Consider the following 17824-nt stretch of genomic DNA (forward strand, 5'->3'; position numbering starts at 1 on the left):
TACCTGGGCTTTTCCCCTGGGTGGAGATGGGAGAGGAGAAAAAAGGAAACACAACAGATGCTGCTCACAGTATTTTTGTGCTGCCAGATGGTGCTCAGTGCTTCAGTGTCAAGTACAGTACTGGGCAGATTTATATATATATATATACACACACATATATATTTATAACATGCAGGTGTTGGAATGGGTATGTGTTAGTTTGGTAAACTATGGGAAAACTTATGCTGAGGATGGATTCAAGATATTTTGGAAAGCAAACATTTCTCACTTGCTCCAATGTTTGTGTCCTAAGGCCTGTGTTAAAGAGAAAGAAGCAACATTGATGAATTTATCTTATTTCCATGTGATATAATGGTAGATGCTTCAAAGCTAAGTAGGTCGTTAAAACATGCTCTCTCAGATGTTCCTAATGTCTTCATAACCCACAGTAAATTGGATCAGAGCTATTGTGTGTGCAAGTCTGTTCAGGTGTAGAGAAATCTTCTGACCTAAAACCTTAGAGCGTATTTCTTAGTCTTTATTTCTATTCACTCCACTTTTCAACTTGCCCACATGGATCAATTCTTGTGTTTGTGTGATTCCCTTCCTTCCCCTGAGTCATGATTCTGTGCTTTGAGGAACCCCTGTACATAACCTACTGAAAGTTGTCTGGAAGAACTGGTAAGAGAGTCAGGCTCAGGGTAATGTAGTTGTTTAAAATGTAGCTGTACCGTGCCAGTCGTGGGTGGGGAGATGAAAACCCATGTTTCATGGTCCAGGTGCTCATCAGACAAAACAGCCTCATTTATTATTTAGAACTCACTTAAATACCCAGTTCAAATCTCCCGGGCTAGACAGCCACTGGCTGAGATCTTCCTCCCTGCCCAGCTCCCTGGCCAGTGGTGTGCTTTCTTCTCAGTTTGGATGGGGCTGGCTAAGGGTCCTCTGTAACTTATCCAGGGACATGTTCAGGCATGAACTAGCTGAATTGGATCTGTGTTACGGTCAGATTCACTTTGTCCAGTCCAGGCCAGCTGTACTGTGACAATACCATGACATTTAGCTATTAATTTTCATTGTGTGAATGAGACCTATTGTGTTCCTCTGTTCTGGAAAGCTGTTTCCATGTGAATTAGTCCTGCCTAGCTCTCACTTCATCCTTCCTTTTAAAGTTTTGTTTCATCTCTGTGTGCATATCAAAGAGAACCGCTAAAATCTAGACCCAAGGTGTCGTTTCCATCTCTGAAGAGACAGTGTGTGCTGTCTCAGACTCCCATGACCAGCTGGGTTCAGAAATAAGACCAGCAGAGAGTACAGAGAGCTGTGTGCTGTGTCAGGACAAGGTCTGGCTGCAGGTTTAGGGTAGGGAGGAAGGATAGCTCACGAAATCACTCTGATAGGCATCTCTGTTTTTACAGTTTCCATGCTTTCTTGGCATTAGCTTTGCCTTAGTTCCATCTTCCTGAGGCTTCTTTTATAGAAACAGAGCAGTATTCTGACACAGGTCAGCTCTTTTCATCTGCCCAAACACCTGTGCCATGAGAATTGTTTGCCTTTTGCACAGGCAGTTCTTCCCTTCTGAATTCCTTTAATATACACAAGGTAAAGCACTGACATATATTTAGATATAGATATAAATATATCAGTTCTTGGTACTTGCCCAGGAGTAGCAGAGGTGCCCCTGTTAGCAATAGCATGGTGCTGCTGCTGTTAGACAGTTGAAATTCCTGGAAGGTTTTATTTTTAATTCTTTCTAATTTTAAAAACCTAGTCACCATCACAGGATGTTTAATGACATTACTGGGAGAAGAAGAACTGTCTGATAGAAGCTGCAAGACCAAAGCATTTGAATGTCACAAGGCAGGAGCTAGGCTTTATGGAATGAGAAAGAGGGATGGGATGTTTGTTTGGAGCTGGCTTCAAATTACACTCAAGTGGGCTTAAGCCTAGTCCTAATTCTTAACAGCTCTCCTTGAAGCTCACAGGGCATCACTCGAATTCTGCCCTAATTTCCATAAGTGCAAATACATCTGTACCAAGCTTCCCTACTCTGCAGTATTTAAAAATGTGTATAAAACCCTGTGAAAAATGCCCAGGCAAAAGCTACCACTTCTCATTTAGTACCTCAAGCTCTTAAACTAATGCTGCAAGGCATTGTTTTCCAGCTACAAGGTTTCATAAGCTGCTAAAAACACATGTGCCAGGCTTTACATACACACATCTGTACACAGCAACTGATCCCAAAACAGCCTTGACCATTTGAAATACGCACCTTGTGCCTTTGCTGTGAGAAACACAGCACAGTGGCAAGTGACCCAAAGTGCCTCTTCTCAAAGAAGAACATGGAGGAAATGAAGGCAGCAGTAGGGAATTCCAACAGAAAGAAACTGGTGCACAGGCTGCATCTGGCCTGCCAGCTCCTGACCCTTTCTGCACTTGTAGTAACAACCTTAGCTAGGTTTGCTGCAATGTTTTTTCACACAGTGAACTACATTCTTACATCCTTAGTTTACCCATGAGGCCGGGTAGTTTGTTTGGTGCACCAGTCCTTTGCTGATAGATGAGTTACTCCTTTGGCAGACAGTCACTCCAGCCCTTCCTGGGGCGTAGGCATATAATTGGTGCTGCACCCCCAAAATGGGAAGCATTACTCTGACTAAGATACTGAGACAGTCAGAAGTGTCACTGATGTTTCCTTTTCAGCAGGGCTGTGGGTGTGCTGATCAAAAACAGAGTTAATTTCGTCAAGTTCTAGTTCCGGTGGAGAGTTACTTAATAGTACAAAAATGTAGAGCAAGCAAGAACAGAAAGGGCCAGGCAGGCGAGCACTTGAGCCACAGATTAATGCCCCAACTTTGGTGCATGTGAGAAGCGCTGCACCTGAATAAAGTGACAGATTCTCAGCCTGTTTCAGCTGAGAGCTGTTTTCAAAACAAACTTCCTAAGAAACACGGATACTTCAGGTTGAACTGGTGCAGGTGGGAAATAAACGGTGGTGTTGAATGTAGTTGTTTAAAAACTCTGCAAACGTTTCAGTAGTGTTCACAGAAACTTAGAAACATTCTTGCAGTCCAGGAAGCAAAGTGTATTCTGGGCTGCATCACAGGGAGAGTGGGCAGTAGGTTGAGGGAGGTGACTGTCCCCCTCTACTCCAGACTCCATCTATGGTACTACATCCAGCCTTGGGCCCCCTGAAACAAGAAGAATGTGGACATGTTAGGAGGCCACAAAGGTGATCAGAAGGCTGGATCAACTCTCCTTTGAAGAGAGGCTGAGAGAGCTGGGGTTGTTCAGCCTGGAGAGGAGAAGGCTCCAGGGTGACCTTAGAGCACCTTCCAGCACCTGAAGGGATGACAAGACAGCTGGAGAAGGACTTTTTACAGGGGCATGGAGTGGTAGGACAAGAGAGGAATGGCCCTAAGCTGAAGGAGGGTTGGTTTAGACTGGATGTTAGGAAGAAATTCTTTACTGTGAGGGTGGTGAGGCACTGGCACAGGTTGCCCAGGGAAGCTATGGACTCCTCATTCCTGGAAGTGTTCAAGGCCAGGCTGGATGGGGATTTGAGCAACCTGGTCAAGTGGGAGGCATCCCTGCCCATGGTGTAGGGTTTGGAACACCCAACAACCCCATTCCATGGACTAGGCCAAACCTGCTCTGTGGCAGCAGCTGGCTCTTCCCAGACAGGCCTCCCCATCAAGGCCAGCTGCTGCCAAAGGAGTTTCAGTAGAAACCGGACTCTGCAGGGAGCACCTGGGGGATGGACCCAGAGCCTGCCTGAATTTTTTTTGTAACAGTAATTCCAAGTTTCATGCCTCTGCAATTAGGACATACACTTGTTCCAAAAGTATGGACTGTTGCAACAGTCAGGTTTCAGCCTGACAAGGCTGTGTGCCTGCTGGGACTCAGTTTCCCGCAGTGGAGGCCGCAGACGGGGTGCCAGGCTGACATCCCGGCCCTGGAGGGGCAGCGTTCAGTCTGTAGCTATTTTTCCAGCCCACTGGTTGTTCACGGAAATGCCCAGGGCCGCTCGGGCAGGGCGGGATTCTGCAGGAGGCGGCTGCAAGGCAGCGAAGGTGTGAGCAGGAAAGGAACCAGCTGGAAACACAGGTTCATTTTGCAATGGTTGAGGCGTTTGGGTAATGCCGGGTTTCGGATGCCTCGCCGCTGGTTTGAGGCTCGAAGATGCTGTTGAAGCCCTTCCAGAGGGTGGGGAAGGTCCTGCTCACGTCCGCTCGGTTCTTCCCGGCGGGAGCGGAGCGCTGCAGCCCCGGGCCCGCCCTCGGCGGGGGTGGTGCCGGCGGCGGCGGAGCGGCGGCCCGGGAGCGGAGGATGCTGCTGCCGCTGCTGCTGCCTCTCCTGCTGCTGCTGCCGGCTCTGGCCGACGGGCAGCGGGCGGCGGTGCTGCGGCTGGGGCTCCGGGGCAGCCCCCACAGGGAGGTGAGCCCGGCTTTTCTCTCCCTCACCCTGGATGCCAGCCTCGCCCGGGACCCGCGCTATGTCGCCTTGCTCAGGTGAGCCGCCTCTCGCACTGGGCAAAGGATAAAGGGTCTTGTGGGAGGCGGGCCATCCCGGCAAACGCGCTGCGGAGCGAGCTGGGGGCAACGGGGAGTCCCCCAGCCCTGGAATTGGGGTCGGGGAGAGGCTGCTGGATCCCCACTGCTTCGGGGTTCACTAATTCCGTCTTCCTGGGGCAGAAGGCCGTACCTTCCACAGGTGCGAGCCGCCCCGGCCCGTTCGTGCTCGGGGAAGGAGCGGCTGGCCTGGGTGGATGCAGGGAAAAGTCAGCTCGGGGATAGGGAGCCTGGGAGAGGAGCTGCTTTGACAGCAGAAAAAAAAAGGAGAAGGAAATGGAGGGAATTGCGGTTGTCTGCCCTCGAGAAATGGAGGCTTCAGGGTGTCCTTACCTCCGCAAATACCAGAAAAGAGGTCTGTAGAGAGGTGTGGGACGGTCTCTACCAGCTAACCAGTGGCTGGACGACAGGAAACTGCCTCAAGTTGCACCAGACGGGCTTTAGGTTGGATATTAAGAAAAATTTCTTCACTGACGGGGTAGTTATGCCATGGAGCAGGCTGCACAGGGAAGCAGATGGTGAGATCACCATCCATGAAAGTGTTAAAAAAAATGTGTGGATCTTCCAATCCTGCTTTCCCACCACTTGCACGTTTTTCCCCTCATTGGGCTGGTGAGAAAGGTGCCACCAGCTTTACTGGGAAGTGCTCAGGTCTCCGACTTACAGCCCCAGCTGCACACCTTGGGGTTCAGCCTGAGGCCAGCCCTGCCTCCACAAGGAGTAGGAAATACTTGGTGGCCTCTAATCTGCTGTTTGTCACCACAGAGCAGATCGTGCCTAACATGCCCAGTGCCTTCCAATGACTTGTGGTTTCCCCTACAGAAGGCTGGCTCTTGGTGCTGCTCATCCTGTGTGGGATGTGAGCAAGTCACAGAATTATGTTCTTTTGTACACTTGCTTTGATAAAGTTAACACCTATCCCAGCAGGGACTCCTAATCTCCCTTGGGTACAAAGGCAATTGCTTTGGCTGTTGTCAATGAAAGTTGGGGCTGATGATGTAAAGTCAGTTTTGCACCCAGCTTCTCAAAGGACATTTATGTTGGTGTTGCATAAAGAAAACCAAAAAATCTAGGAGCGGAAGATGTTTAGGATGAAAAAAACAAGACTGTTTTATTAAAATTTTGCCTTACTTTGCCCCCAGGATTTTGCTCCCTGCCCATGATCATGTTCCCTCAGGCATGTTCTCCCTTCTCTCCACCACACCTTCTCCTGACTCACTTGGCCATCAGTGACCTTCTTGTACTGTGCAGAGGGCTGGGATGCAGATCTCAGGAAGCCATCAGGAATTCCCTGAGGCTACTGGGTAGTTCCAGGCCACCTACTGCAGCATATTCCTCAAAGTGCTTGCCATGCTCACCCTCTACACAGGCTGTATAAACATAGTAGTTTTCTGTTTCTTGGCATTCCCTCCTCAGCAATTCCAAACTGCGTGCCCTGGCAACGGCCCTGTCCCCAGGTTTCCTGAGGTTTGGTGGCACTGAGACAGATTTTCTTATCTTTGATCCCTACAAGGATTCCACTTCAGAAGAAAAGACCCTCTGGGAACTTCAGACAAAACAAGGTAAAGTGGGAATCAATGTGTTAGTCTTTAAACCGTCCTAGCTTTTGGAGAGTCTTTGATGTAGGATGAGGATGCTGCAAGGGCAGAGCAGCAGCACTGGAGGCCTTCCACAAGGTCAATATTGTTATCATCCATGGAGAGGAGATCTGTGGACTTTCAGCATGGTTTGTGGGAAGAGCTGTGCCAGCTGTGGGAAAGTGAGAAAGGATGTAGGGGAACGTGTATCCTCCCTTCCATCTGCTGAGACTCCCCCTTTGCTGCCCTCTGCTCCCTGCAGCAATCTTGGGAGCTCCCCCACTACCTGGGAGGTGGTCAAGTTCAGCTCAGAAGCCGTAGCTTCATCATGAAAATTAAGGAACAGATGGAAGAAATAACCTAAGGAAAATAGAGTGTTCAATCTCTCTGCCAAAGCCAGAGAGCTGGGCTGGGGGTGCAGCCTTGCCCTCCTGCTGCTTTGACAGGACAAGTGCAAACCTGCTGGACCCCTGTCAAGTGCTTGACAGGGTGTTTTCTCTTTGAACTTAGCAAAAGTGCATAACCTCTTCAAGAGGTGCTTCAGATGAAAAAAATCCTGTATATTCCTGTGGCACATAGCACAATTGTGAAATCCTACATTACCGTACGGCTTGCAGTGCTCAGTTTTGAAGTCAAATACTTCTCTTCTCATAGCACTTTGCTAAGTAGCCACTTCCTGAGACTGGCTAATTCCTTCCTCTCTGATTATGGTTTGTTCCTGGTTTGCATGCCAAGAAAAAACATGATCTTTGAAGTCTTATGGTTCCTGTCCGTGAGCCATGCAGGGAAGTCAGCACTTTCCCCTGCACGAGATGCGTTGCCTTGTTCCTGCCCCCCGCAAGGTGGGTTGTAATCCCTGCCACACCACGGCATGGCAGGTTGGCTTATCTGCTCCTCAGGCATGGCAGCCTATGCTTTGTCAGCTCAGTGGAACAAGGGTTTGCTGGCTGTGGAAGTGAGGAGTTAATTTCTATTGACCTTCTTCTGCCCTACAGAGGCTTGTGGCTTGAAGCCTGCATTTGCTGCTGTTGAGAAGGTAATGCTGGCCCAATGGCCCAGCCAGGAGAAGCTGATTCTTGCTGAAGAGAACCGGAAAAAGCACAAAAACACCACCATTACAAGTAAGACTTAAACAGGGGAATGCAATTCTCTTCCCCATGGTATAAGTGCCATAGGCTGTTAGGAGTGGAACCCCTGAAAAAGAAACATTTCACCCACTTAGAAAAATATTCAGAGAACTGTTTTTCAACAGATTGCCGCCTCACATTTAATGGTATTCTGCTGCAGAGGCTGGGAGGTTCTCAAAACTTTTAAGATGTTGTGTATTGAGGCCTGACCTCTTCTGTCTGGCTGGGAAAGTTTGGCACATCTGCAACACCAGGCTAAATACACACAGGCAGTAAAGATATTTGCTTGGCCAGAGCTCAACTAGCATGCTCTAACCTTGAGACAAACACTCCTCCTTTCTCCTCTGTGCAGAAAATACACTGGATATTCTCTACAACTTTGCAAACTGCTCAGGGTTTCACCTGATCTTTGGACTCAATGCCTTGCTGCGGAAAGGTGGCTTGCAGTGGGACAGCACGAATGCCCAGTCACTGCTGGACTACTGCGCTTCCCAGAGGTACAACATCTCCTGGGAGCTTGGGAATGGTAAGTGCTTGTTGGCCAGACCAGCCATCATCTAGAAAAGTACCACCAGAGGGTATGGGCTGGTAACTTTGGATGTTTTGGATGATGGCACATAAAGGCAAGGTGATGTTTTATTAAGAGATAGTAAGGTCTTATGCTGCAGAGGGATTTTACAAGAAGACACAATGAATGAGCAAATTGAGACGATTCTGCTGCTCCCACCAGGGCTTTGAGATGAGTTGAATGATGCCCCACAAGGTGCAGGATGTGGGGCACCTATGGCTGGGACAGAGTGTTGGAGAGCAGCACAATATCCCCTGAGCTTTTTGCTTTCTTGCTCACCTTCAAACCCACACCATGGCAGATCAGGTGAAGTCTTAGGGGACTGGTGCTCCCCACGTGGATGGAGCTGACCTGTTTTGTGCCCCAGAAATAGAGCGGGGTGTTGATGTGCATGTGTCTTCCCCAGAGCCCAACAGCTTCCGGAAGAAATCTGGCATCCACATTGATGGGTTCCAGCTGGGGCAAGATTTCATTCACTTACGCCAACTGCTGAATAACTATGCCCTCTACCAGCACGCCAAGCTCTACGGCCCCGATGTCGGGCAGCCCCAAAAGCACACGCAGAGACTGCTGAGAAGGTAGGTGTGTGAGGTTCCAGAAGCACTCCCTGGGGCGGGGCAAGTGTGGAGAATTATGGCTTGTCTGTCCCTAGATGCAGGAGTCATGAAGAGGCTCCAAGGCAGGGGCTGAACAATTTATTTTCCCTTGACCGACGACAACTAAAATCATACCTGCAGGCTTGAGTTCAAGGCCTGAATACTCAGCCAGGTGAAACTCAGCTGCTGGCAGTACATAAGTGGTCCACATGTTTTTTCATTAAGCACTGGCTCTAGGGTTGTGCTAACAAGGGCTTTTAGCCTGAAAAACACCCATGTGTTACACAAAGATCAATCCATCCAACAACTTGCTGAGGCAGCCAGGCTGCCCAAAGCCTGCTTAAAAGCCATGGCAAGCCTGGTCCTCATGCATTCACCATCAGTACTGCCAGCTGTGGGGAAAGGGGAGGGCTGTGCATGGCACTGCACTGGTGGGAGGGCCATGACCCATCACTGGTACTGCTAATGCCCTGCTCTCTACCATTCCCTCTGGTTGCAGCTTCCTGAAATCAGGAGGGAAGGTGATCGACGCTGTCACATGGCACCAGTAAGTACCACTTGGGTACCACTGTCACTCTGATTACTGCCTAATTTTCTTTAAAAAGTGTCAATTTGAACAAATTATCAATCTCAACAGGAAAGAGGGAGATGCAATGCCCCTTTTGACAATTTCTCGGGGGCCTCTCCATAAATTTCTCTGTTCAGAATAAGAGATGAATTGAGGGAGCACATTACAGAAATGCTGAAGCCTCCAAAGAGTCTACTTGGTGCAGAGACCCAAAAGCGGTGCTGGGGGGCTGTCACGTAAGCACAGCAGCAGGGTATGCAACATGTGCAAGATGGTAATTTTGTTTGCTCTATTTATGTCTAGTTGATAAAAAGGAAAATCCCAGCAGGTCTGTCTGACCCTTGTCCACGGAGAAATGCCAGCAGCCCCTCCTGCTCCCTTGAGTTTGTTCTCTGAGTCATTTAAGGTTCTGTGTGGGTAACCCACCCTCAGATATCACACACAGTGCAAACAGCACTGGTAACTGACCCTTTGCTCCTGTGACTTTGATTTGTAGGTTGAAAGTGCTCAAGGGGCAGTGGGATAAACTGGTCCCAGGGCCATGAACTCCACATGTTTGAAAGTAATTTCCATGTGAAGGCAGTTTTCTTTCCTGAGTCAAAAGCAGGACATAGACATGCAGCAGACAACAGCGAGAAAAGATGCACATGCCTATTTTATATATATGTGTATACATAAATCAATTATTGATGTATTTTGAGCTGCTAGAAAGGCATGAAACATGTCCTTTCCCCTTCCTGGGCTGTTCTTTACTAACTTAGAATTATCAGGTTTTAGCTGCTTCTTGTGGCTGGAAGGTTTCTGCTATTTTTGGTAGGACTGAGTGATAGCAGGATGAAATGCAAAAACCACAGGGCTCCAAATTTATTTGGACAAATCAGACTTAAAGGCTCTTCTGCTCGTGGTGGAGAGCAACCTTCATGCCATAGGGATGCCCACATTCCAGCTCCCTCCAAGTGGCCAAAATATTTCAGCAGATGGACAGATCTGTGATCTGATATTTTTAATATATAACTTGATAGAGTAAAGCAAGTTATCACATAGAAGTGCTGGACTTCTCACCAAGAGAAGCTGGCTCTTGGTGATGTTTTCCTTATTCTAAATGAGTAGAAGCAAACAAACCTATTATTTCTGCTGGTGGAAATTTCTGTGATATCCCACTTCCATCAAAGTAATATATCTGAAAGTCCCTTAAATACAAGTGACAGACATTTGGGAAACAAAAAATTAAAAAGCAATGGACAGAAAAATCTTGTTGTGGATAAATGTACCAATCAACTGAATACTTTCAGTGGTGTTTTGTACCACTGGTGGTATTCTTACCTAATTTTGGCTATGTTTTTTTCCCCCATTTTTAGTTACTATGTGAATGGACGGAGTGCAACAAGGGGGGATTTCTTGAGCCCTGAAGTGCTGGATACCTTTGCCACAGCTATATATGAAGTCCTGGAGGTGCCTTGTCCTATTCAATCATTCCCATGTTCAGCTTCCAGGGGGTTAGCAGAGAATCCAAAATAAAGCACCATTTCTTACTAGCTATAAAGAGGGGTACTCAGGGCTTGAGTTCTGCTGACATTGTATATGTAAAAAAAATAAAATTAATGATACTAACAGTAAATGAGCTCCAACAGTTTGCCATGCAGCAAACATGGTGCCAGGTGCATCACACACCTACAACATTCTCATTTATTGATACAGTAATTACTCAGGAATGTAATTTATGGTTATCCCATTCCCCCCAGTGCATTTTTTTTTTTGTATTTTGAGATACTGAGAACACTATAACTCAGAATACAGTACTATTCAGGACAAGAAGAATTATGGGACCTGGATATTAGTGATATTTGCCCTGTTTTACATAGGTAGCAAATTTGGTTTTTTTTCCAGGGGGGGATGCAAATCTACTTTTAGTGCTTTTGATCCAAATTTCTGTGACATCCCATCTCAGGGTGTTATCTCTTAAATGAAAACATACTTTAGCTTTTGGCTAAAGCACAGAATTTTGATTATTTCAGTAGCCAAAAAATAAACTGTTACCTCTTCTTTTTTCTTCCCTAATGCCACCCTGGCCAGATTGTGGGTCGGACTGTGCCAGACAAGAAGGTGTGGCTGGGAGAGACGAGCTCTGCCTATGGAGGAGGAGCTCCCAGATTGTCTAACACTTACGTTGCTGGCTTTATGTAAGTACTGTGTCCCAGGTGTAGGGAAATTACTTATTTTTCCAGCTGAATGGGGCTACCCCACAGGATGAACATGGCTTCCTCAGGCTTCCTGGGAGTGTGGGCAGTTTTTTTCCATCCTATCAGACATGATGACTTTATATCAAGGCCTGGTGGCCCAGCAAGTCAAAGTCTGATAATGACAGGCAACTTTGTTGCTGGTGTGATGATTTCTCACAGCCTTTAGACTCCTGGCCAGTTCAGGAGAATGTGCTGCCACTCCTTGTTTCTACCACCAACAGACAGGGGAATGGAGCAACTGCTCCCTCCAATTTGGACTTCAAGAGGCGGTCTGAAATGATTTTTTAATGTAATTAATGCAAGACTTGAAGTTAGTTGTGTGCTTTTAAGGAAATCTGCATCACACGGTAATATTTGCTTCCCTGTTTCCTGAGCTGGTTGGAGAGGGGAAACAGGGTACAGTTGGGTCAGCACTTTCATCAGTGTGACATTTGCCTCATCTCTTGGCAGGTGGTTGGACAAACTTGGGATTTCAGCCAGGCAGGGGATTGATGTGGTGATGAGACAGGTTTTCTTTGGGGCAGGGACCTACCACCTGGTGGATGCCAACTTTGAGCCTTTGCCGGTATGTAAATAATATCCCCTGAATGCACCTCTGCACAGGCAACACTGGGTGTGGAGGGACAAGTCAGCTATTTTAACAACATCTTTTTTTGCTTGGATGGTCACAGGTGTCCTTGCACCTAAAGTTATCTCATGTTCCACTGTGGGTTAATGCATTATTACATATATATGTATGCACACCAGATATTTACTCCAACTGCAGGGGTGCAGCCAGTCTTCAGCACAGCAGAAACTGATCTGTGGGACATGATGCTCTGGTTTGTATGCAGATTCTGGAGCTCACAAGGCTTTTCTGGATGGCCTGTTTTGGTTTGACTACTCCTCAGCTGAGTGATGAGTAGTTTATAAACAGAAGTGAAAAGAGATATTAAAATCACTTATATTCCACGTGAAAACCAGGCCAACATGAAGTCAAGACTCAAGCATTATAGGTCTTAAACATATTCATCCTACAGTGGTGGCTGAAGGATAATTAAATTTAAATATACATTTAGTATAGTTTGATTTATTAGGAAATAACGTTTTGCTGTGATGAAACTTCATTAGATGAATTCTACATTGTTCTTGCACATACAGCACATTTCTTTGTACTACTAGCACTTAGATTGGGGTGAGAGGACAGAATTTTCCCTTTTAGCTTTCCTCTCATTTTTCTGCTTCCAAATGGTGATTTTCACAGGTGAACATAGAGCCAGCCTGAAAGAAAACCCAGCATACAGGGATTTTCCATCCTACTTGCTCAGCTGCTTCCTATGCTAGAGGCTGCATCATCAGGCTTGTGGCTTTAGGCTTTTCATTCCCTCATTTAAAATAGATTTAATTTGGATTGAAACTGTGTGCATTGTTCCTCACCTGCTGGCAGTACAGACTACTAACTAAGCCAATGATGCTTCAGAGGCAGGGAAATCCAAACCCAGGTGCATCAGCTGTAGTTAGCACAGAAATGAGGAAGCACAAATGTGTCAGAAGGCTGCACTTCCTTGCAGAGGGATTGAGCATGAAGGCTGATAGGAAAAGTAATTTTCTGAGCTTGTGGTGAGTCAGAAGAGAAACACAACAGTTTTCCTCCTAAGAAAACCTCAAAAAACAGATGAGCTGGGAGAAGCTCTCTGAAAGTCTGGAAAGACCTGAAAAAAAATAAGTCTCTACCAGGAATCATCCTGCTCTGAGGTATCATCTTGGGGTATTAGAGGATGCATTTGTGACTCAGGTTCAGAAATCAATCCAGAGACCTGTTGAAAAGAAAAATGTTAATGAAGGGGATTGAAGTTTAGGAGCTTCTTCCTGGTTTTGCATCTGTGCCTTAGTTATAAGCTTTCCTGCAGGAAGAACAGCTCACACTTCTGCATTCAGCCCCAAGGTTCTGTGCACCTGGCAGAAGAGCATTTCCAAAATGCAAACAATCTCTCCCTGAGAGAGCTCTGAGAGCTCCATATGAAGGGGAAAATTACTCTTAGGTACCTTGTAAACACAGCTGCTCACAGGCAGGGTTTCCCTTTTTGCTATGGTGTTTGTGTGAATTTAAGTACATGTGGCGAAAAGCTTGGTAAAGCAAAAAGTTCTGGGGGAAAACCCCTTGAAATGAGCTTCAAAATGAAGGTTCGATTAAGCACTGTGTGGAGCACCTGGCCCGTACACAAACGTTTCCATGTGTTTTTGTGCCTCCCAGGACTACTGGCTCTCACTGCTCTACAAGAAGCTGGTGGGTACCAAGGTGCTGCAGGTCAGCCTGGCAGGAACCAACAAGAGGAAGCTCCGTGTCTACCTCCACTGCACGAGCAGCCTCAAGTAAGCCTCCAGAAAGGGCAAAATATCCCAGAAACTGAGCCTGTGGCCACCCCTGGGCAAACAAATGCCATTTGGGATAGTGCAAGGTCACACATTATTCGGATCCCCACCATCACCTTTTCTTGTCTTGCAGCCCAAAGTACAGAGAAGGGGATGTGACGCTGTTTGCTTTAAACCTCTACAATGTTACCCAGCATTTGGAGCTACCAGATTACCTCTCTAGCAAGCACGTGGATCAGTACCTCTTACTGCCTCATGGCAAAGAGAATATTCTTTCCAGGTAAGATCCAATTCCTCCAGTCCCTGAGGAAAAGACTGTGAGTAGGCTTAGATGGTCTTTAAAACCCCATCTTATCCAATTTGCAAGCAGAAAGAAGAGGTTACCATTCAGTAATCTGGGTTTTTTTTTCAGCAAGATCTGACTTAAATCAGGTCTCCTAAACTCAGGCTGCTGAAAGCTGTCTAAGTTATGCGCACATTTACTTGATATTAATTTGGAAATTTATCCTTAGCAGGCTTCAGTGTTCTTGACCAGCTGCTAAAGTCCTGATTTGTTGGGTTGTGTTTTTTTTTGCATAAGCGCAGGTATATTGCTTTCCCAAGTGCTGTCTCCTGATTTACAGCAATGTGCTCAGGCTTCATATGTTGGTGGGGTCTTTTTGTTGTCATTGTTAATGCATCCACAGGGAAAGGATCTGCTCTGTGAGCATAAAAGGATATTAATATTTTTAGGAGAAAAAAACAATAAAAAAATATACTTTTCAAAGCCTGTTTAGCTGTTGACTTCACTGGAAGAGAAAGAAATGTGCTTTTTAATGTGCTTGTGCTATCACTCTGAAGGGTCCTTGCAGTGGGAGTGCTGCAGATGTCTGTGCATATGTTTACACACACATTCAAGGGAAGTTTAGTTTGGCTTTGGGCTGAGTTAATGTTTATACTCAGGCTCAGAGCAGTTTGGAAAACAGAGCACAGCTGCCCAGACAGTCTCTGTCCCTTTCCAGGTCTATTGAGCTGAATGGCCATGTACTACGGATGCTGGATGATGAAACACTGCCCGAGCTTATGGAAAAGCCCCTTCGTCCCGGCAGTCTACTTGGCCTTCCAGCCTTCTCCTACGGCTTTTTTGTTATCAAAAATGCCAAAGCTATTGCTTGCATTTAAGTGGTCAACACACACACTCAGGATAAATGTAAAGCATTTGGCTAGCAGGAAATTCTAATCCTAGAAATTCACATTTCTGCCACAGGATTTAATTCTGGTAAGGGATGCAAATGTTGCAGCACTAGTACCACTGTGAGCTGGGGAAGACATAAGGTTCCCACTGGGTAACTGGTACATGAAAGATCCCAGGAGAATTATCCAGGTAGAAAAAGACCAGACAGGAGCTGGTTTTACTCTTGGTGCAGCCTGTCACTGTGCTTGAGCATGGAACTCCTCTCCACAGCATGCAGGGAGCTTCTCACACTGCCTGGAGCCCTGCCAGCCCATGCACTGCAGCCTCCCCTCTCACTCTTGTTTCTGCAAGCGCAGCTCCTAAAGCAATTTCTTCAAAAGCTTGCCTTCAGAAAGGATGAGCAGAGTTTTTATTTGAGCTGTACAGCTGTGACTTCCCACCATGTGGGGAAGCCTGAGAAGTGGTTGTGGTTGCTGAGGGTGTTTTGGGGTGGGAAATGTAGACACGCAAAGCAAACCAAGGTCAGGGTGCTTGCAGGGGCAAAGGCCTTGCAGAGAAACCAGATCCTCTATCAGATTTAGGGAAATGACACACATTTTTCTCAAGCTATGGGTCTTCAGTCACAAGATGGAGCTGTGGCTCTGTGCTTTCCAAAGGTGAGTTGTTGGCACAGGAAATACAGGCTGTTTCTGTAGGGTGGTCTACCTCTGCCATCACACACTTCACCCCTGCAAGGAAAGGAGAGGAGCCCACCAGGCCCTGGTAATAGCCCTCTGTGCTCAGGGGGCTGCACAGTGAGCACTTGTGACTCCTCAACCTGTACCACCCTGCAGGCAACTCAGTTGGAAAGGACTTCCTTGAATCTATGCACAGGTAAAGCTCTCTCTGCTTCATACCCCCTAATGCACTCAGGTCTCTTTTGTCCTTGGGGAAATGGGATAGGAAAGAGGCTGAGGAAACCACTCACCCCTCAACCAACAGAGGGACATCAGTGGCCTTAGATCATCCTGGGGACAAAACTGCCCAGCTGACATCCTTCTTACTGGGAAAACAGTTATGTTGGACAGAAATCTGTGTTGGTGGTGGCTTTTCTCCCCAGCTGTGCCTTCCCCCTGTTGCAGTTGGCTGTACCAACAATAGCTCCCTGTGGCACACAGGCTGCTGGTCCCCAGGGTAACAAAAACTTGGACAGTAGCTGTGGCCTCCTGCATATATTTATTTGCATCTGCTTTTCTTGAAGGTATGTAACCCACACCACTCTCAATGCCTTATGATATATTTATGAACACAGCAGGGAAGAACAACCCCACACTACTGTACTTCCTTTTTAAGCTTTAAAGTTTTAAGCTTTAAAAAGATGCTACCAGCTACATGGGGTTTAATGCAGGAAACTTTTTTTAATCAGAGGACTTTCAAAACTGATGTGCTTTTGTAGCTGTGATGAAAACCTGCACACTAAAAAGGTTATACTTGAGTTCAGTGTATCAAAGGTGTGTGCATCCCCAGAGCAGATGCATTCTATGAAGGGTTATGTATCAGGGGATAACATAGATCAGAATGAGAGAGGCTGAGTTTGTTTACATTGTCCAAGTTCCATAGAGAGTGTAAGATGGAAAGTCTTACATACAGTCAACATAAAGCTAATAATAATATTATTATTATTATTATAAAAATGTAAGTTAAAACTAAAACATCAAAGTTATTATTTGCCTGGTAGCTTCTTTTTAGAACTTTTCTAAAACTTTTGTTTATTCCAATGCTTGTGAGTTTTGTATTTGAAGATTTTAATTAAAGTGATTTATATCAACTTTCGGCTGTCTTCATTTTTTTTAAGACTCCTTTTTGACATGCTGATACCAGGACACTCCCTACTTTTCTTTCTGTCATAACAGTTTTTTGGTTATCAACAAGAATACCCAAGTACACACAAATGGAAGAAATCCTTTGCAGGTTGGTGTGTTTCAGTTGTGTTTGCCCAACCAATTCAGAGGCCCTCCACCCAATGTGACTCAGACCTGATAAAAGTGCTGGTGGCTGGCACACAGGAACAACCAGGAGGGGCCCAGGGATGTTTGCACATGCAAATGACAGCTGCTGCCAACCGTGTCTCATTCTCTGAGCCCTGTTCTTCATGGTGGGGTGGGGAGGTTTGACTTACAGCTCAGTAACCACCTTTCTCTTTACAAAGTGTTGCACAGTTAGCTCTATACAAACAGAGCCAGAGGGACATTAGTGCAGGGAACAGGAAAGATGCTGGATCCCAGCACTCCATGGAAGCTCTGGTCTGAAACACAGATGAGCATCACCCTCATAGGACCAATGCTTGCCCCAACCTTATCTCTGGGGCTTTTTTCCCTCTGAGAATGCTGTAAATCTTGGGGAATTTAATATGTGTGTGTACACTTATTTGAGAACAGGGAGAATCATATGTCACACTCATTCCAATTCGCTTTTGCCCTTTTGACTCTGGAGGTCAGATTACTCACACTGGATTTGCTGTAAATCAGTTCCTGGAAGGTGGAGTAAGTTGCATCACACTTTGGTACAGGGGATCATTTGGTGTGTGTGAAAATAAGGAAACTGAAAACCTTAGAGTCAGGGACATTTTGAGCATCCACTCAGATTTGAGTTAAACAAGACAGCTGGGCTTTATTAGACTGAAATGAGCTATTCCCTAGATTATCTTTCAGTGAAGGGCTGAGTCACTTTATTATGAATATAAAAACAGTGGTAGTGACTGTAAAACTTTTACTTTGTAAAAGTTTACTTTTCTGCTCTACTTTCATGAGCTCCTTAAAAATTTTCTGCAGATAGTTCAGGGTTTCCTTGCCACATCACACATAAAAAAAATCCCAAAGCAGTGTCTGTAGAGGAACATCCACCTGGTGACAATCAGAGCATCCATGTTCCTATGGACATGGCAGGCAGAGAGGCTGTGGGGATTCATTGCCAAGACCCACTATTCAAACACACCTCAGGTACTTGTCTGTATCTGAATAAAGCCCATGATGACCTTATCAATGTGAAATGGAGCCTAGATAATTAGTTACTCCTCATCAGAATTGAGCAACT

General features: G+C 46.2%; 1 protein-coding gene across 1 annotated transcript; it reads left to right on the forward strand.

Annotated features, from left to right (window-relative positions):
* On the forward strand, positions 1-16559 carry HPSE (heparanase). Its single transcript, XM_023926335.2, has 12 exons — positions 1-4490; positions 5967-6112; positions 7123-7248; positions 7607-7780; positions 8229-8400; positions 8918-8965; positions 10345-10438; positions 11060-11166; positions 11677-11791; positions 13460-13578; positions 13712-13858; positions 14580-16559. The coding sequence occupies exons 1-12, from the start codon at positions 4162-4164 to the stop codon at positions 14737-14739; spliced, it is 1737 nt and encodes a 578-aa protein (XP_023782103.2). The 5' UTR covers positions 1-4161; the 3' UTR covers positions 14740-16559.
* Positions 16560-17824: the final 1265 nt, after the last annotated feature.

This window comes from Cyanistes caeruleus, chromosome 5 (genome assembly GCF_971803275.1).
Source record: "Cyanistes caeruleus chromosome 5, bCyaCae1.hap1.1, whole genome shotgun sequence".
NCBI classification, from domain to species: Eukaryota; Metazoa; Chordata; class Aves; order Passeriformes; family Paridae; genus Cyanistes; species Cyanistes caeruleus.

What these genes read in the sequence shown, in the direction of transcription:
- HPSE (XM_023926335.2), top strand. Translation starts at nt 4,162, where the DNA reads ATGCTGTTGAAGCCCTTCCAGAGGGTGGGGAAGGTCCTGCTCACGTCC. An exon ending in CAAAAACACCACCATTACAA is followed by an intron (nt 7,249 to 7,606) that starts GTAAGACTTAAA and finishes TCCTCTGTGCAG; the next exon opens with AAAATACACTGGATATTCTC. An exon ending in CTATATATGAAGTCCTGGAG is followed by an intron (nt 10,439 to 11,059) that starts GTGCCTTGTCCT and finishes CACCCTGGCCAG; the next exon opens with ATTGTGGGTCGGACTGTGCC.